At 37.0% G+C, this 18,255-nt stretch overlaps 1 protein-coding gene across 2 annotated transcripts in view; it reads left to right on the top strand.

Moving 5' to 3' along the window:
* Positions 1 to 18,255, top strand: part of MAN1A2 (mannosidase alpha class 1A member 2) — a 61,478-nt gene that overhangs the window by 23,798 nt on the left and 19,425 nt on the right. For both annotated transcript variants that reach the window (XM_080649148.1, XM_080649149.1), the window contains exons 5-8: positions 4,495 to 4,575; positions 9,558 to 9,652; positions 13,268 to 13,391; positions 13,914 to 14,007. In XM_080649148.1, coding sequence (XP_080505274.1) covers positions 4,495 to 4,575; positions 9,558 to 9,652; positions 13,268 to 13,391; positions 13,914 to 14,007 — 394 coding nt within the window. The remainder of the gene's footprint in view (positions 1 to 4,494; positions 4,576 to 9,557; positions 9,653 to 13,267; positions 13,392 to 13,913; positions 14,008 to 18,255) is intronic.

Here is an 18,255-nt window from a genome sequence, read left to right as displayed (position 1 = left end):
GTATAAGGTGTCTCCTCAAGATAAGGTAGATAAACCTTCCAGTTGCAGAAAAGAGAAAGGGATAGAGAAAGATATGCAAGCATTCTTTAAGAACACTTCTGGGGAGTTGATCACCCCATTTTTGCTTGTATACATACAACTGAGTAGCTCTTACACATATCACCTAACCTTAGTAAAGAGAGGCTGAGAAATAATAGTTTTGGTTTTTTTCCCTCTTTTGGCTATGTAGCCCTTATAGATTGTACTTTCTTTATCTTGTTTAAGAAGGCACTACTCCAGGGTCATGAAGATATATTACTATATTCAATTCTAAATATTTAATGTTTGCTTTTGCATTTAGGTCTTTAATTCATAAGGAATTGATTTTTTTATGTAGGGTGAGATAGGCTACTATCAGTTGATCTTTGTACAATTTATTTCCCCACTATTTATACATGTCACATTAGTTATATTAGTCTTGTTTTCTATTGGCTTTTTTCTTTATCCCTATACCATTATTAAACTGTCTTCACTACAATATTTTTGTAAGAAGCTTGATATCTATATGTGAATCTTAATAGCTGATCTTCTTCTTCTAGGAAATTACCTTAATTCTCAGCTCCTTCTTTTCAGCTCTGGAATACTGTTGAAATTTTGGTGATGATTGCATTCAATGTATAGATTAATTTGGGGAGAATTGACATTGGTGCAATCTCAAATACTCCTGTTCATTAATGTGATGACTTTATTATGCCAAATAATTTGCTAGCATATTGTTTTTATCGTTTGGCTCTATCAGGAACCAGAACTATGCTATTTATTTTAATTAGAGAATTTACTGCTTAGTTTTGTTAAACAAATTATGGGGAACGGAAAAGGCAAAAAGAGGACATTGTGGTATCATAAGAAGTATTAACTACAGTAAACAGCTGCTACTCCTGTGACTTTGAGAACAGTGTGAAGAGATTAGGATAATTAAAATTTAGTAGTTAAGGACTCTGTTTGTGGGACCTTAGGAGCTCTTAGAAGGACTTTCTCAGAGCTATGTCTCAGACTTCTGAGGAGGGGGTACCTAGCTAGTGTTTGGTATTGCTAAGGTCTGTAATGAAGCTGGTTTGGAGATTGTGTATGTATGGCAGGGGAACTGTAACCTGGAACTAAAGACCACTGCCTGGGTGAAGACACCGTCAGAAACTAGAGATGGAATAAGTCCCTTCTCCTTCCTCTACCCTTGTGTTATCTTAGTAAACCTCCTATTGGCATAGCCTATAAGGCAGCCAGTTGGCAAATGAGGGGAGGAGGAAGACGAGGGGAAAGGCTCAGGTGTGCTTGAGAGGGAGAGCAAGCTGGGTGCTCTGTCCTAAGGGTCTTAAAGGTAGAGATTTTAGGGGAGGTCTCAGGGGAAGATCTCAGTAGAATATTCATCAGCTTTCTGGGTGTGTGCTTTCAGGGTCAGGGTCTCCACTAATTGATTGGTCGGTGCCAGGGCAGGGAGTCTTTCAACACAGCGGGTCCTGAGATCAGCTGGGGCATCGCTTGTCTGGTTTTGCTGCTTTTCTGGGCCTGGCGCTGAAACACAACTGAGGCCTAGATATAATCTCTAGGGACAAAAGGTTAGGTGGTCCAAACTGCGTGACCAGTGATATGCTAGGGGAGGAAAGGTCACCCTGGGGGCAAGGTTCCACCCTACACTCATCCTTTGCTAGGCACCTGGGGCTTTCCACCTTGGAGAACTTCTGTACCTAGCCCATCATCCTTGCTCTGCTCATCTAACTGCCTACCACACTTCCTCTGTAAAAGACACTGTTCAAGATTTCATGAAAAAATTAATGGACAAAACATAGTCTTATCTCTTTCTTGAGTTTATACTCTAGTTTTGGGAGAAAAACAGTTGTTAACCTAAAAATAAAAAGCTAAAGTGAGAGGCAACAAGTGTTTACTTGAGATAAGAAAGAATTCAGGCAGAAACCCAAGTTATGTTCCAATTAGGAGGGAAGGCAAGGGGTTTTATGAGAAAGGAAAGGAAAATAATTACATGATTGAAAGGAAGGAATTTATGTTGGTGCTAAAAAGATGAGCTATTCTCTAGCTATATACACATGGTAGTGTTAATTCTAAAAAATGTCCTTAATTTTTAGTCCTTGAAGTCAGGATTTCTGCTTTCCTGTTAGCTTTACAAATAGCTGTTTGGAATATAATGTTGGTTTTACCCAGTTCAAAGGTTATTTTTGTCCAGTTAAAATATTCCAAAGGTTTTAGAAGTAAGACATTCCGGGTAGTTCCTCTGGGATGGCAACTCTGACTCCATTTTGAAATGGCTGCATTTATAACATCTTTCACACAATAAACAAATATTCCAAGTTATACATAGTATATCAGTTGTTGATATGTGCTGTGAAAAACAATAAAGAGTAAGTAGGATTGGAGTAATAGTGATATTTTACATGGGGTGGTTATTGAAGGACTGTTACGGTGACTTTTCTGAGAGGAGACCCAAGGGAAACGGTGTGAACATAAGTACGGCTCTCTCCTAATAGATATTATAGCTGAGTATAGAATTAGAGGTTGATGATTATTTTCTTTTCATCTTCTAAAGATACAGTTCCATTGTCTTTCGGTTTCTGTTATGCTGTTGAAAAGAGTAATTTTTCAAAGAAAATGTCTTTTTGCCCTTGTTTTAGTATTTTACTTTTTGCTTTGTTGTAGTGTAATTCCCATTACCATGTGTCTGTTATTCTTTAAAGGGCTCATAGTGTTTTATCAGCCTGAGGATTTATGTTTTCATCAATTTTGGAAGATTCTCAGTCATTACTCCTTTGAATAATGCCTATCTCCCATTCTCTCCCTATTCTCCTCTAGAACTTCTCTTCTGTCTCTCTTGTGAGGGAAGGTATAAATTTTACAAATAAAGAATTATATAGTAATCAGATGGTAACTGATGGTAAAGATATTAGTGGTGAGGGATTATTTCACTATTTTATATTGTGTTGTCAGAAAGACCTTCAGGTAAAGTACAATGTAAAGATTGACACAGGAGTTTGGCAATTCTGGAACAGTAAGTACACCCATTTGGTAATAAAAAGGCAAGTCAAAGGGATATTGGAAGGAGATGATATCAGAGAAATGGAGATCTGATTATGTTGGATCTTATTAGTCAGTGTTCTCTGAATGTAGCCAGAAGTCATTGTAAGGATTTGCCACAGAATAATAGCCTAAACTGATTTAGGATTTAAAGGCTTACTCAGCTATAGGATGCTGTATAAATAGAGTGTAAGTCAAAGGGTAAGGATGAAATCAGGGAAACTGGCTAGAAGATTATTAAGGTGATAGAGGCCTTCCTCCTTCTTTCCCTTCCTCTATATATTTGTGAATGTGTATTGCAGTGTGCTATATATTGGGACTATATGATATGGAGTGATATAAAGCACTTTGCTTTTGAAGATAGGTGTGATGATAGTTATGTTATTAAAAATAACATTGTATTGTGAAAATTCTGTATTGGAGAAACACACTTGTGTTATTAAATGCTGTATGTATTCTGTCTATTAATGTTTGGAGGACTTTAAGGTAATAAATATTTCCTTTTAAATTTTTATTTTAAAAAATAATAAATGTTATCTTTATATTGGTCAATTGTGTATATTTTGTGAATTCTTTGGTCATGCTTTCTGCCACTTTTACTTTTCTTTCCATATGTTAGAATTTTTCTCAGCAGTACCTATATTCATAGCAAATATATAGACTCTATATAAGGTTATTAATATTTGCTATATTTGTACAAAATTTCCTCCTAATTTATTTTGTTCATAATTTTTTTCTCATTAGTAATTTGCATCTTGGGGAAATTCAAGTCTTTCTGTCATCATTTATTATCAAAACTATTGATTTTATGTTTACAAAGTACCTTCTTTTTCAAGGATGTCTACATATAGTCACATTTTCTTCTACTTTTTTGTTGTGATATTTTTGTATATTTGTGAAATGGTTATCCACATTGATTTCTTACCTATGAGCCATTTTCTCAATATTGTTAATTGAATAATCCATCATCCTACCGTTATTTTTTTGTGTGTGTGTGCCTCTTTTTTAACATTTAAGTCATTATATATTAGGAAAAATATTTAAAAGTCATGAGGAGAGATAGAAGTGAAAATGGGCATTATTCTGTAGTGATTAGAACAAGGAAAAGGACCAGAAGAGAGTGCTAATTCCAGAAGTAGCTAATTACAGGAAGTAGAAGCTTTCAAGGAGAGAATAGTCAACAGTATCAAATACTTTGAAAATTTCACAATAATATGTAAGGGACATGAAAATGGCCCATTGTTCTAGGAGGCAGTTAGGAAGTAGCAGAGGCAGTAGTGGAGGAGTTACAATAACATTACCAAATGGGAGGGGAGAGATGAAGATGTAGAAAGTGGAAAAACATTCTCCACAGGATGTTTGCAAGAAACTTATAAAGTATTGAAAACTATAAAGTTTTACGTATATGTGAATATTTTCAATATATTTTCACAGAATTCAGAGGTGTCTGTGTTTGAAGTCAACATTCGATTTATTGGAGGCCTACTCGCAGCATATTACCTTTCAGGAGAGGAGGTGAGCAAAATCAAGTAACACGTTGTTTGTTTTGGGGAAGGGGCTGTGAATGGAACTTAATAAAATGAAAGATTTCTCCAGCAGCATAACGTTTTCTTAATTGTCAAATATTAAACTAATATTAAGGTTTGCTGAAAGACCTGGAGGGTACCAATAGGACTGTTCCTTGGGAATAGTGAGTTTTTCATTTTGAGAACATAAATTCATCACAGATCTTAACTTTACATACACCACATCTCCTTTGCAGGAACGATCCTTCTTCCCGTGGTTGCTGCTACAATTAATTACATGGTCAAAACAAAGGGAGGGGGGAATGAATAAGACCATAATTAAGGAATGAATCAGAAAGATTGAATATAGATCCTCCCAAGACCAAAAATTAATTATTAAAACTGTCTGGAAATTGACTACAGTTTTTTGCTCTAAACTTAAAATACAACAAGTTCTCCTTCTGGAAGTCTTGGTGTATACACACAGGCACATTGGAGTCCTGTGGTGATGGAGAAGTGGATGTGGGAAATTCCTCCACTCAGGTGGGATAAAGAATGGGATTGGATAGTGGGAGAAAGAAAAACTAAGGGAAGGAAGCTATAAGCAATTTTTATTTCATTTTCTGAGAAACTACTTCACCCATATATTCAGTTAGTTTGTGAGCTTTTTGTAAATTTAAGAAAATTCATCTTTTGTTATGTGTGTTGAAAAAATGGACTTCTTATGTGTGTTGTCTTTAGTTTTTTGTGGTAAACTTTGAAGTCATCATTTTTAGGATTTTTTGAACCTTTATTGCTTCAAGATGTTATTAGAAAGCCTTCCCCATGTTTGTGTTATTACAAAACAAAAATTCCCATTTTCCTTCTGGATTTTTATGATTTCATATGCTTGTATTTAAATATTTCATCTGTGTTGCATGCTTGTGTAAAGAGTGAGCTATTCCTATACTACAATTCTTTTAGAAGCAATATGTTTGAAGATGCCAGTGTTTAATAGAAATGTTAGATAAATAACATTGATTTAATTTGTAATTTTACTGTCAGACTTTATTATGTAACTCCGTTATACTGCCAACTTATCTTTCTATAGCCACTTCTTCAGTTCACATTTATTCTTTTTTTAAAATCCTTACCGGAGGATATTTTTAGAGAGAGGGAGGGAGGGAGAGAGAGACACACACACATCCATTTATTTCCCTATTGGCTGAGTCTTGCTGTATGAAAACACTTTCCTGACCTCGCCAGGCTGCTACCTTGTTGAGTGCATCTTCTTCACATGGACTGATCTGGGACTTGACTCCCTTTGCTAGGCTGGCCTTACTTTCCTCACGTTGGTTCCAATCCCGCTCCCGGACATTGCTGCCCACTCCAGTCATACCTCTGGGCTCAGACTCTTGGCTTCAGAGCTTCTGTAGTGACATATTAAACAATGAAGGGAGGAAGAAAATGAACTATTTTGGTGCCTTCAATTTCAGATTCTTTTTTCAATTTCCTTGAGAAAGGAGCGCATTTTTCTTTTTTACCTTTATGCTTATCTGATTATGTAGAAGTACTAAATAATTTGTGTAATTGGCATACTTGATTAATTTTCCTACCAAAAGGCAATATGATTCAAAATTAATTATGAACAGCACAGGAAAGAGAAATATCAGCCTTGGCTGCTCACACTGGGCTCCCCACCTGAAAGGTGAAGCAGAATGTTGAAATTTAGTTGCTGTTATCATAGGAAAACACTAATATGGTGAAAGGCATATGATGTTACCATTATTTCTATTTCTGCCATTTTGTGGAGGAAAGTACATATGATTTAGAGTTAGAGGTTGAATTCCTACTCTGCCTCCCTTTCGTGTGATATTTGGCAAGGCATTTACCTTCTGTAATTGAAGTTTCTGCATCTATGACAATGTGAGAGTTCACTTGAGAGTTGTGAGGTTAAGTTACGTGACAGTGCCTAGCATAGTACCTGACTCAACAGGTACTACTTTGCTTTTCTTCTCCTTCGACTTTCCTGTGTGGTAAGTATTCTGTGTTTCTAATGAGTGGGGAATCCTTGTATTTATTTTAAAATGGATATATATTAATTTTTTAGGATATAGTCTACTCATAAAATAAAGAGAACATGTTTTACTTTTGAGACTTCCTCATACAATAGAAATTACTGACCATTTTACTTTTCTCCTTGATCATTTTACATGGAAAGCTCTAATCCATATGTTTTAGGAAACCAACAATGAGTCCCTGAGGTCTGCTAAAAAGAAATAAAACATAGAAAAATAATTTAGATATGACAATATTTTAATACCAGATAGACAATAAATCCCTATGTCTCATATAAGCCAGAAAATTACCTGTAACTTATAAGATGGCAAAATGCCTCTCTTATAGAACGTTTTACATGCATTCTGTGTTCTGGTATAAGGAACCAAATGAGAGTCATATGTCATCCTGATAAAGCATTCCTCTCCTGTTGATTTATTAATCTCATAAATGTGAAACTTTATCATTTTATTTTCTTAGAACAAGGCTGTTTATATTACATATTCACAAGTTTAAAAACCGTGATGATTTATTATGTTTACTTCTATTCTCAAATATATGGCATACCTTTTACAGGATTGTCTCTTCTCATTTTTTAATGGTTATCAAAGTGGCATCCCTTCCTGAATAAGGGAATAACATAATTTATGTGGATAACTGCATCTGAAATCTGTCAGAACGAGCAGAGAATTGGTTATGTGGAGTTTAATACATATTTCACAGATAATAAAAACAAAATAAAAGAAACACCACCACCCAAATCTTTCTTTACCAAAACACAAATGGTACTGTATTGTCTGTGGGGTAAGGTCATTTCTAAATAAGTTCAGGGATGTTTTCTAAGACAAATGGAATATCATTTTTTAAAATCTAAAGTCCTTAAGGAAAGTTCTGAGTTAAAAGAAAAAAAAGATGTAGAGTATTATTTTTTCCTGGTTTAAATATTAGTCATTATTGTCCTACTGCACTAATTCTCATTTTACTTTTTGAAAACCTGATTTTGCTCCAAAAATTGCTGCTATTTTCATTGAAAATTCGACACTTTCCTTTTCTGCCGATGTACTGGTACTTGAACAAACATTCCACTATGCTTTGCTGACCCAGATAACATTTTAAAATATACTCTCCAACGTATTTTCCTCTTAAATGTAAGAGTTCATGTACACTCTGTACTCATTCTACATCTTTAAAGTCACAGAACTAATACCAATTCATAGTTGATGGCTATGGTTATGATTACTGGTTTGACAAATCAGAAAGGTTTGGAGTTACCTACCACAGGAGCTAGAAATTTAGGGGTGAAATCCAGGAAGGAGTGAGCAAGAGAGGAGAAGCCCCCAGTTCTGTATACATGACACTATGTATTTAGGCCACATTGCTTTATTTCCCTGTATTTTTATAGAGCTATGCCATAATTTTCTGCCTAAAGTAAACACTTATCCTTCCACTTCCGCCTGGTAAAGAACTTCAAGTCCCAGATTACTTATTTTAAGCATCTCTGTTGACGTCAATTTACATACAATTAAATGCACCCACTTTAAATGTAAAGAAGCTGTTGGAGGGAATGCACATGATACGATATTTGAAAAATAATTTTGCAATGTCAAGTAAACATTTAAAATTTAAAATTCTCTCCCTAGCCAGTTTGGCTCAGTGGATGGAGCATTGGTCTGTCATTCTGAAGGGTCCTGGGTTCGATTCCTGGTCAAAGGCACATACCTTGGTTGCAGGCTCCTCCCCGGCCTGAGCCCTGGTTGGGACTTGTGCAAGAGATGTGTTTCTCTCACATCAGTATTTCTGTCTTTCCCTCTCTCTTCCACTTTCTCTACATATCAATGGAAAAATATCCTTGGGTGAGGATTAAAACAAAAAAAATTAAATTCTCTTTGAGCCAGTTATCTATTAGAACTATATTCCCTAAAAGTAACAATGTGGATACATAAGGTATACTCAGAAGGATATTTCATTGCAGTAGTGTGTTTGTAGTAGCCAGTATTTGAAAAGCCCACGAGGGGGGAATGGTTGAATAAATTAATACATCTCTTACTATAGAATACTGTGCAAGTATAAACATAAGTTTGATATATTTTAACTAGGAAAAATGTGCTTGCTGTGTGTGTGTGTGTGTGTTTTCCATACATCCAGTCAGTTAGAATGCTGTAAATAACTCATCAATTTGAGAGGATAGACTTGAGGCATAGAGGAGAACGTGCCACTTTTCCTAATGAGGTATGATGACCCAATCTCAGTTTGGAGCCTGTAAGTCAGTAGTTCCAAAGTAGTGTACACAAACCTATCTATTTTGATACGCTAAGGATATTTGAATCTTACCATGTATATCTTGGTAATAGTACACAATTTTAAAAGTTCAGAAACACTGATACTTAGGTAATTGATTGTTTCAGGTACCAAAAATAGCAGCAGTTGGGAACAAGGGATGAAGCATTTATAAATCTCAAATTAAACTTGGAGTGTGAACTCAAATGTTTTCTTTTCCTTTAATAAACTGACTAAACTTTGATGGAAAATGTTGAGACATAAATGTACTTACAGTACTTCAAGGGTATTTATCCAAATAGGTTTGTGTCTTTTCCTTTTGTTTAGATATTTATACTAAGCTTGTATACCATGGATAAACATTTCATAGCCTAATGCTTTCTCTTAGATCTCTGCCAGCTGAAAATAAAGATACTATCAACACCAAAACCATATCCTTACCTTTCAATTAATTGTAATTTCAGCCCATTGCACATTGGGTAGCTTTCCTCAGTATCCAATTTACATTTTCCCTGGTTGTTGTATATGCTACATGTTACCACGGAGATGTCCCTTTTCACCCTGTACTTGCATATATCCAGTACATTTCGGTATGCATTGTATGAGAGACCAGCATATGGTGATGGCTGCAATTTATGGATTACTATAATTTATGAATATTCATGTTTTTAATCTCAGATATTCAAGATTAAAGCAGTCCAATTGGCTGAGAAACTCCTTCCTGCCTTTAACACACCTACTGGGATTCCCTGGGCAATGGTGAATCTGAAAAGGTAAATTCTATTTGTATGTGGGTATTCTTGTTGTAGAATTCTGTTTTAATTGATTTATTAGAGTTTTTATTTAATTATGCATTTGCTGTTTCTCTGATGGGAAATACCTTCTATCAGATCTAGTCATCACTTGCTCCTTCTCACATCATTCAGTTCTCAGTCAGATTGTGTCTCTTCAGAAGCACTTCCTCTGAACGTTATACATAAAGAGCCTGCCTGCTCACTCACCGTCACAGCGCCCAATGTTCTGTGTTTCTGTTTAATTTTCTCCATAACGAATACCACTATTTAAATTGGTCTCATTGCCTAGCCAGTTTGGCTCAGTAGAGCATTGGCCTTTGGACCAAAGGATCCCGGGTTCGATTCCAATCAAGGGCATGTACCTTGTTTGCAGGCTCCTCCCTGGCTTGGGCCCTGGTGGGGCATGTGCAGGAGACAACCAATTGATGTGTTTCTCTCACATCGATGTTTCTCTCTGTCTTTCCCTCTCCCTTCCACTCTCCCTAAAAATCAATGGAAAAATATCCTCAGGTAAGAATTAATAACAACAACAACAACCCCCCCCCCCCAAAAAAAAATAAATAAGTAAGTAGTTAGATAGATAGATAGATAGATAGATAAAATGGTCTTATTTGTTATGGGAGCAGGAATGTTATATGTCAGGTTCACTATCATATCTCCTGGAGAAAAGTAGGCACCTACTATTTGGGAATGAATGACTGTCCTATGTAGTTACTAATATGTATCCCATGTCTTCCTTGATTCTCACTTCTAGCACACACAAAAATCTGTTACCGGTACCATATTCTTTTCAAAGGTAGTGTAAAAACTGCACCAAAAAATTAAAGAACGTTAATGAGATAGTGATCATGTATTGTTAACTTTTTCTTTTCCGAGAGAGAGAGAGAGAGGGAAAGGGATAGAGAGATAGAATATTGATGAGAGAGAAATATCATTGATTGGCTGCCTTCTGCATGCTCTCTACTCGGGATCAGGCCCACAACCTGGGCATGTGCCCTGACCAGGAATCAAACCGGTGACCTTTTGGGCTTGATAACTATTTTAATGTTTTCTCAACACAGATGAATAAAATATGGCATATTGAATTGGCACTATACAAGTGGGTATAAAATGAGAGAAAGACTTATATTCTTACTTTGTCCCCAAAGTAGAGGAGACCCAGGAGAATGGTTTAGAGGTCTAGTAAGAATAACTCTGCTACTTGAATAATTAATCTAGACTTCCAGTTCCAAACATGGAATAGCTTATATCAGACTAACCCTACCACCAGAAACAATCATAAACACTTAACCAAATGGTTTGGAGGCATTCTAGGGCAACTAACTCAGGTGGGACTTCCTAAGAGAAGGTCATCTCCATATAAACATTGGCTTTTCCCCCCGAGGGCATTTTCCAAGTCACAGTACAGAGCAAGAGAGGCCAAGCCTAACATGGGGCAGCGGAGGCCTGGTGATCAGGTCCTGGAGCTGCCAAAATGACTGAGACATGAGGCACAAAGTCTCAAGACAGGAAGGAATTGCAGATGGAAGACGCTGACAACGCCTCGCCATACTAGCAGTCAGCAGCTATGCGTCGCGGCAGGTTGCCCAGGACCAAACCAGAGAGGGTCGGACCTGCATTACCACCATTTGTCCACCATCCAGAACTGAAATATCATCGCTGACATGTACACATAAGGAACTGTTTGACATTGAAATTGGGACTCAAAAGAACTGTTGGCCCAGAAAAAAACTCACTACAGACTGATTCATTTGCCTCTCAGCATAACCATTATTGCTTGTCTCATTTTCGGTTCTTATAAGTGTATTTCTAGTATCACATGATCTCACTCATCTAGGGGAAATAATGAACAACATAAACTGATGAACAAAAACAGACCCGGAGACAGGGAAGCATTGATGAGACTGTCAAACCCTAGAGGGAAGGTAGGGGAGGGTGGGGGGTAAGGGGGAGAGGTCAACCAAAGGACTTGTATGCATGCATAATAGCCTAACCAGTGGTCGCGGACAACAGCGGGGTGGGGGCATGTGTGGGGAGGGGTTTGGGATGGGAATGGGGGGATGAGGACAAATATGTGATACCTTAATCAATAAAGAAATTAATAAAATAAAATAAAAATAAAAGGAAATCCAGCAAGAAAACAGCATCTGTAGGCTAGTGGGCAAAGGAGAAAATTTAAGTGACATGGTACTGGGGAGACAGAGGTTAGCGTTTGAGGGTGCAAGGTGGAGGTCTCTTGATAAACACCCCAGGCTTTCAGCTGAGTCTCAGAGGGCCACTCCTTAGGAGTAGAGGTAAAACGGAAATAGACTACCCTTAACAAAGCCGAAAACCTAGGTAATCTGCCTCTACTCAACCTGTGTTTCAAAAGAAACTTAGCCTTCTTAGAAAGAAGACAATGCCTAATGCCTCGACATTTCTTCATTTATATTGTCTGGCTTCCAATAAAAATTATAAGGCAGGCTAAGAAAAAAAAAGACAGGAAGATATCCTAGCAATACATCTGCACAAAAATGTACATAAGATTATTCACTGTAAAAGTTTTCATAATAGCAAAATATTAGAAATATGCTGACAGACTACCAATAGTGTATTGATTAAATTATATCTGTTCACAAAGTGTAGTAGCTTTCACACAGGCACTGTTAACATTTGGGGCTGGACAGTTCTTTGTTGTGTGATACTGTCCTGGCCATTACAGATGTTACATCTTTGGCGCCAGCACAATAAATGCAAGTTGCACCTTCAAGGTTTGAGACAACTCAGAATGAATGCTCTCACACATTTTCATAGGCCTCTGGGGTGGGGCATTCCAATTGCAAGTCATTACTATCATGGAATTTTGTGCAGCTTTGAAAAGCAAGTTGTTAATGAGCTAATATGTGAAGACCACTGAGCTACATCTTAAGAGTTAAAATACAAGGTACAGAGCAGTAAGTATACTTTGCTGTGTTTTGTTTAAAAAAGGAAGAAAATAAGAATATATATTTGGATTGCTTATATATGCATTAAAAATTCTGTACCAACATATAAGTTAATGAAAGTGATATTTATGGGACTTAGTGGTGTGAAGAGAGATGAGATTTCTGGGGTGAAATATGTTTACTATATACTTTTCTATGTTGTTTTAATTTTTAAAAATGTGGATGTAGTACCTATTAAAACTTTTCTTAATATATATTTTTATCGATTTCAGAGAGGAAGGGAGAGGTAGAGAGAGAGAGAAACATCAATGATGAGAGAGAATCATTGGTTGCCTGTCTCCTGCATGCCCCCTACTGGGGATCGAGCACACAACCTGGGCATGTGCCCTTGACTGGAATCGAACCTGTGACCCTTCAGTCTGCACGCCGACGCTCTATCCACTGAGCCAAACCAGCTAGGGCCAAAAAATATTTTAATAAAAAACAAAATTTTAGACATAAATAAGCTATTATGTTAGATATAATAATTTTTAAATGTTTATTTTTCAATTATAGTTCACATTCAGTATTATAAATATAATTTCTGAGATATTTATTTAAAGTTGATGTATTCATTAAAAAAACATTTTGGTCTTTTTCCAATTCTCCTTTTCTCTTTGCTTTCACTTAGTGGAGTCGGGCGGAACTGGGGCTGGGCATCTGCGGGTAGCAGCATTCTTGCTGAATTTGGGACACTGCATATGGAGTTTGTCCACCTCAGCTACTTGACAGGGGATCCGGTTTACTATAAAAAGGTTAGCTCTCTTTCTTTCGTTATAAAAGAGTCGCTTTGGCAGCACATATGCTAACATTGGAATGATACAGAGAAGATTAGCATGGCCCCTGCACAAGGATGACATGCAAATTCGTGAAGAGTTCCATATTAAAAAAAAAAAAGTCCTTCAACATTTACAAAAAGACTTGACTGGTGCTTAGAGAATGATTGCCTTTCTAGAAATATGTTTATTAGAGTTCTGGCCTTCTTTTTCTTTTTAAATTACCTAAAGAGATGTGTTTTTTTAAGAACATATTTAAAATATTTACTGTTATTTGAGAAGTTTTAATGACTACTAGGCTGCTTTGTATTTTTACTGTTGCTTGATTTTACATAATGATCATATGTCATGATAAAAATGAGGCACTTTAAAAATAGTAGCTTTACTTGACCGCTACACACAAAAACATGGTAGGGAAGGTGGTGAAGGTTCTGAGTGAGGAAAAAACACAAAGCTTAGATAAATATAAAGCCATTTATTTTTGTTAATTGCATTCTTTAGGTCATGCACATTCGGAAGCTACTTCAGAAAATGGATCGTCCAAATGGTCTTTATCCAAATTATTTGAACCCAAGAACAGGTCGCTGGGGTCAATGTAAGTATTTCTAGTACAGCTGATGCTTTGTTAAAAGATTATTTGTGTGGAAACTTTTGCTTGATGTAGTGGTAAGTATACTACATGTAGAACGAGGAGCCCCCAGTTAGTGTCTAAGCCTGTGATTTACTAATGCTGTTACCTTTGGCAGGTTTCTAATCTCTTGTAGTTTCAGTTTTTCCACTTGTAAAATGATTAAAATATCAACTTTCTTGATATATTTATTTCATCACAATAAAGAATTACAATAAAAATAATCCTTTCATCCCCCCCAAATAAATTGAAATTGCTTCTTCAGAATACACTGACTCTCAGCAGTATTAATTTTGAGGATGTTATAAAAAGCTATTCAATTGTTATTGGCAAGGGGTCTTTAAAATCCTAGGGGAGTTGCTCTTATATCCTTTAGCAGCTGCAGCCCTTACTAAATTGTCCAATTTGTTCCTTTTAATGTTTCATATATTTTATATCAGCTTCTGAAAAGTACATCAAATTTCATTATTATCTTTGAGCAGTATACATCTGTCATATCTATAAATAGTCTGCAAAACAGAGAATTGAACTGAAATTTAACAATTCAGCTTTGGCTAACTATATTGTAATTAGAATAATGATAATGTTTGTGACATGCACATAGCAATCACAGAGAATAATTACTGGTAATTACCTTCAGGAAAAGTTCTTGGCAACAGATATAAAAGAGTATAGTAAGAAACCTAGATTTAAAGGCACATCATTAGTATTTTTTCTTTTTTTACTTGTTTTTTTTTTTTTTTTGCTAGTTTCCTAAATAAAATGCTTAGCCTATGCCATTTGATTCAATGATTGAAGTGAAGAAAATATAGGAAATTGGTCATACTAACTTATTAAATTTTATACTAATAAATTAAAAACTGTGGGAAAAACAAGAATGGGTAAAATATTTGAAGTTAGAAGACTAATTCTGGATTTCCCACTTAATAATTTAAATGTTGTTTAACTTTTCTGTGCCTTTGTTTTGTCATCTGTTCTAATTGTACTTATTTAATAGAATGGCCATTTGGATCATATTTTTAAGATAATATATCTGAAAATGCTTCATAAACTTTAAACACATGATACAAATATTAGTTTTTAATTTAGAATTTTCTATAAAACACTCCAGTAAATAGTTTCTGTTAAAAACCTGCCATTAACTTCATGACATGCTGACACAGATTATGTGAATCATTGATATTTAGTTGCGTTTTATAATGTGTTATCAATTTTTGAATATCAAGAGGATCTCGGAGAGTCACTTTTCATTGAATCCAACACCTGGCAGGCGTGGCTCAGTGGTTTAAGTAAGAAGTCCGACTACTGGCTGATGAATAGTTATCGTGGATCTCAGGCTTCTGCTGTGTGTTCATTCATTAAGCACACTAGAGGCCCGATGCATGGAATTCGTGTGTATGGGTACGGACCCTAGGCCTGGCGCTGCCTGCTCGCTGTCCCTGCTCTCCGCTGCTGCCTCCGGTCGCCTCCCTCTGAGGGGTGACTGGCAGGGTGATCGGGAGAGGCCCCCGCTGGCACCTGCGTTGGTTGGCCTGGGGCCTGTGGGCTGGGGGCAGCTCCTGCGTTGAGTGTCTTCCCCCTGGTGGTCAGTGTGCATCATAGCAACTGGTCGTTCTACTGGTCGTTCTGCTGTTTGGTCAATTTGCATATTAGGCTTTTATTATATAGGATGATCTTCCACTGGAGCGATAGCTTAGAAGAGTTGGAGAGATCCTGTGAGCAGGACTGTGACTACATCCTATAACCTGAGTAACATACAGCTAAACCGTAAACCCTGGCAGTAATTCACAGATCCAAAAAACATTTCTCCTAAGCAAACATGATGTTTGCTTTTCCCTGTTTTCTCCCACTATTTCACCTCCTTTAATTCTGTTATATTTTTAATCTTGTTTACTTTCCTGCTCATTTGTTCTTTCCATAGATCTACAATACAGCCAGAGCACAAAGTTTTACAAAACCCTGTATGTTATTTTGATGACTCTTCTCTAAGTGTTATACTCCAAAGTACCATTTATATCCTTTAATCACTCCATTCTCTCTGGGTAAACTCCCATGGCTCAAATCCATTTTTTGTATTGATGACTCCCTAATGTATACCCCTAACTTAGTGCTCTCTCTGGATTTCTGCATATCTGATTGCCTGTTTATCATATTCATTTAGATATCCAACTGGCATCTCAAACTCAACATGCCAAAATTCAAACTCCTTTGAGGGTCTGGCCTTCATTTCTTTTTCCCTTCAGTTAATTGGGCCTTCAGTTCTCTCCCACAGTTAATATCATCCCGGATCAATACATCCTCCACAATGGCCTCTTATTGATGGCTGCTGACTGATCAGAGTGGTGGTTGCTGAAAGTTGGGGTGCCTGTGGCAATTTCTTAAAATAAGTTAACAATGAAGTTTGCTGCATCAATTGAATCTCCCTTTCATGAATGATTTCTCTGTACATGTGGTGCTGTGTAATAGCGTTTTATCCACAGTAGAGCTTCTTTCAAAATCAGAGTCAGTTGAAAGATCATCTTGATAAAGTTAATTAATAAAACTATTACAATTTTTAAAAGATTTTTTATGTACCACCTAAAATCATCTTGAATAACACAGTGGTTACAAGCTTAAAAGTCCAACACCAGCAAGAAGTACTAGAGTAAATTAAGATTCCCTAGGCTCCCACATGCTTTGGTTTTTATTCATGATTGAACAATGGGAACAAATTAGGAGACAAAGGAATGAGAAACTCAATATATATAACATTAGCTAATTGCAGAGATTTCCAAAAGGAAGTAAACTTATGAAAGGTTTATTAGGACTTCTGCTTCATGGTAGAAGATTGAGCTATAACTCTACCACCGTGACCAACCATCCTTCCTGAGACTGCAATGAAATGAAAGTACAGAAATGTAGAAAGGAATCTATAATAATAAAAGCGTAATATGCTAATTAGACTAAACAGCCGAAAGATCTTCCGGATGTCCTTCTGGATGAAGCTGTGGTGGTGGGAGCTGAGGCAGAAGTGGTTAGGGGTGATCAGGCAGGCAGGCAAGTGGTTAGGGGCGATCAGGCAGGCAGGTGAGCAGTTAGGGGCGATCAGGCAGGCAGGTGAGCAGTTAGGGGCATCAGGCAGGCAGAGGCAGTTAGGGGCAATGAGGCAGGCAGGTGAGTGGTTAGGGGCGATCAGGCAGGCAGGCAAGTGGTTAGGGGCGATCAGGCAGGCAGGTGAGCAGTTAGGGGCGATCAGGCAGGCAGGTGAGCAGTTAGGGGCATCAGGCAGGCAGAGGCAGTTAGGGGCAATGAGGCAGGCAGGTGAGTGGTTAGGGGCGATCAGGCAGGCAGGGGAACAATTAGGAGCCAGCAGTCCCGGATTGTGAGAGGAGGTGTAGGCCGGGCTGAGGGACCCTCCCCTCCCCCGTGCACGAATTTTGTGCACCGGGCCTCTAGTAATCACATAAGAGTAAAGAGATTTGGAGGCAAGTTGAGAGATCATAATGAACAAGATATTTTAACAAGCTCATAGAACACATTGTGGCTGGGAGTGGGTGAGTAGATCTGAGAACAGTATAACCTAGAATGTACTCCAAGGGGATTGCAGAAAAGGGAACTGTTGTAACTCCAGAGGTTCATAAACAATAGGTACAAGTATTTGAATTACATGAGTGAAAAGTAGAGCTAAAAGCAGGTATTTGTTCAAAGTCATTATAGGGAACGTGGGCTTGTTTAAGGTACAAGTGAATTATTAGAGGACGGGCAGACATATTGCCTGAAGTGAATGAGGGCACGTTCCCCCATTTATTACTTTCTATAACAAAATATGACTTAATTACATAAGACACATGTATTTTGATAAAATGTAAGCATGTAAAGTAAAAATTGAAGGGCTCCTTTTTTTAGATGTAATCATTGTTGACAGTTATCTTTTCACACCTTTTCTATGTGTACAATAGCATTCTTTAAACACGCAATTCTTTAGTAGTATCAAACTATGTTGTTCTGAAACTTGCTTTTTTGCCCCTTACTCAACAACATATAATAAATATCCTCCAATATCAGGTTACAGATTCGCCTGATTCTCTTTAATGATTTCATGGTCTGCTAGAGTATGTATGTATGTTTATACATAATTTATTTAGCCACATTTTTAGATATATGAGGTATCTTACTATTTTACTAATGGAAATAGTGCTGTGATGCATTTAGATCGGTGTGTATTTGTGCAAATGT

This window comes from Plecotus auritus (genome assembly GCF_963455305.1).
Source record: "Plecotus auritus genome assembly, chromosome: 12".
In the NCBI taxonomy this organism is placed as follows: Eukaryota; Metazoa; Chordata; class Mammalia; order Chiroptera; family Vespertilionidae; genus Plecotus; species Plecotus auritus.
This window is presented reverse-complemented; position numbering and strand designations above follow the sequence as displayed.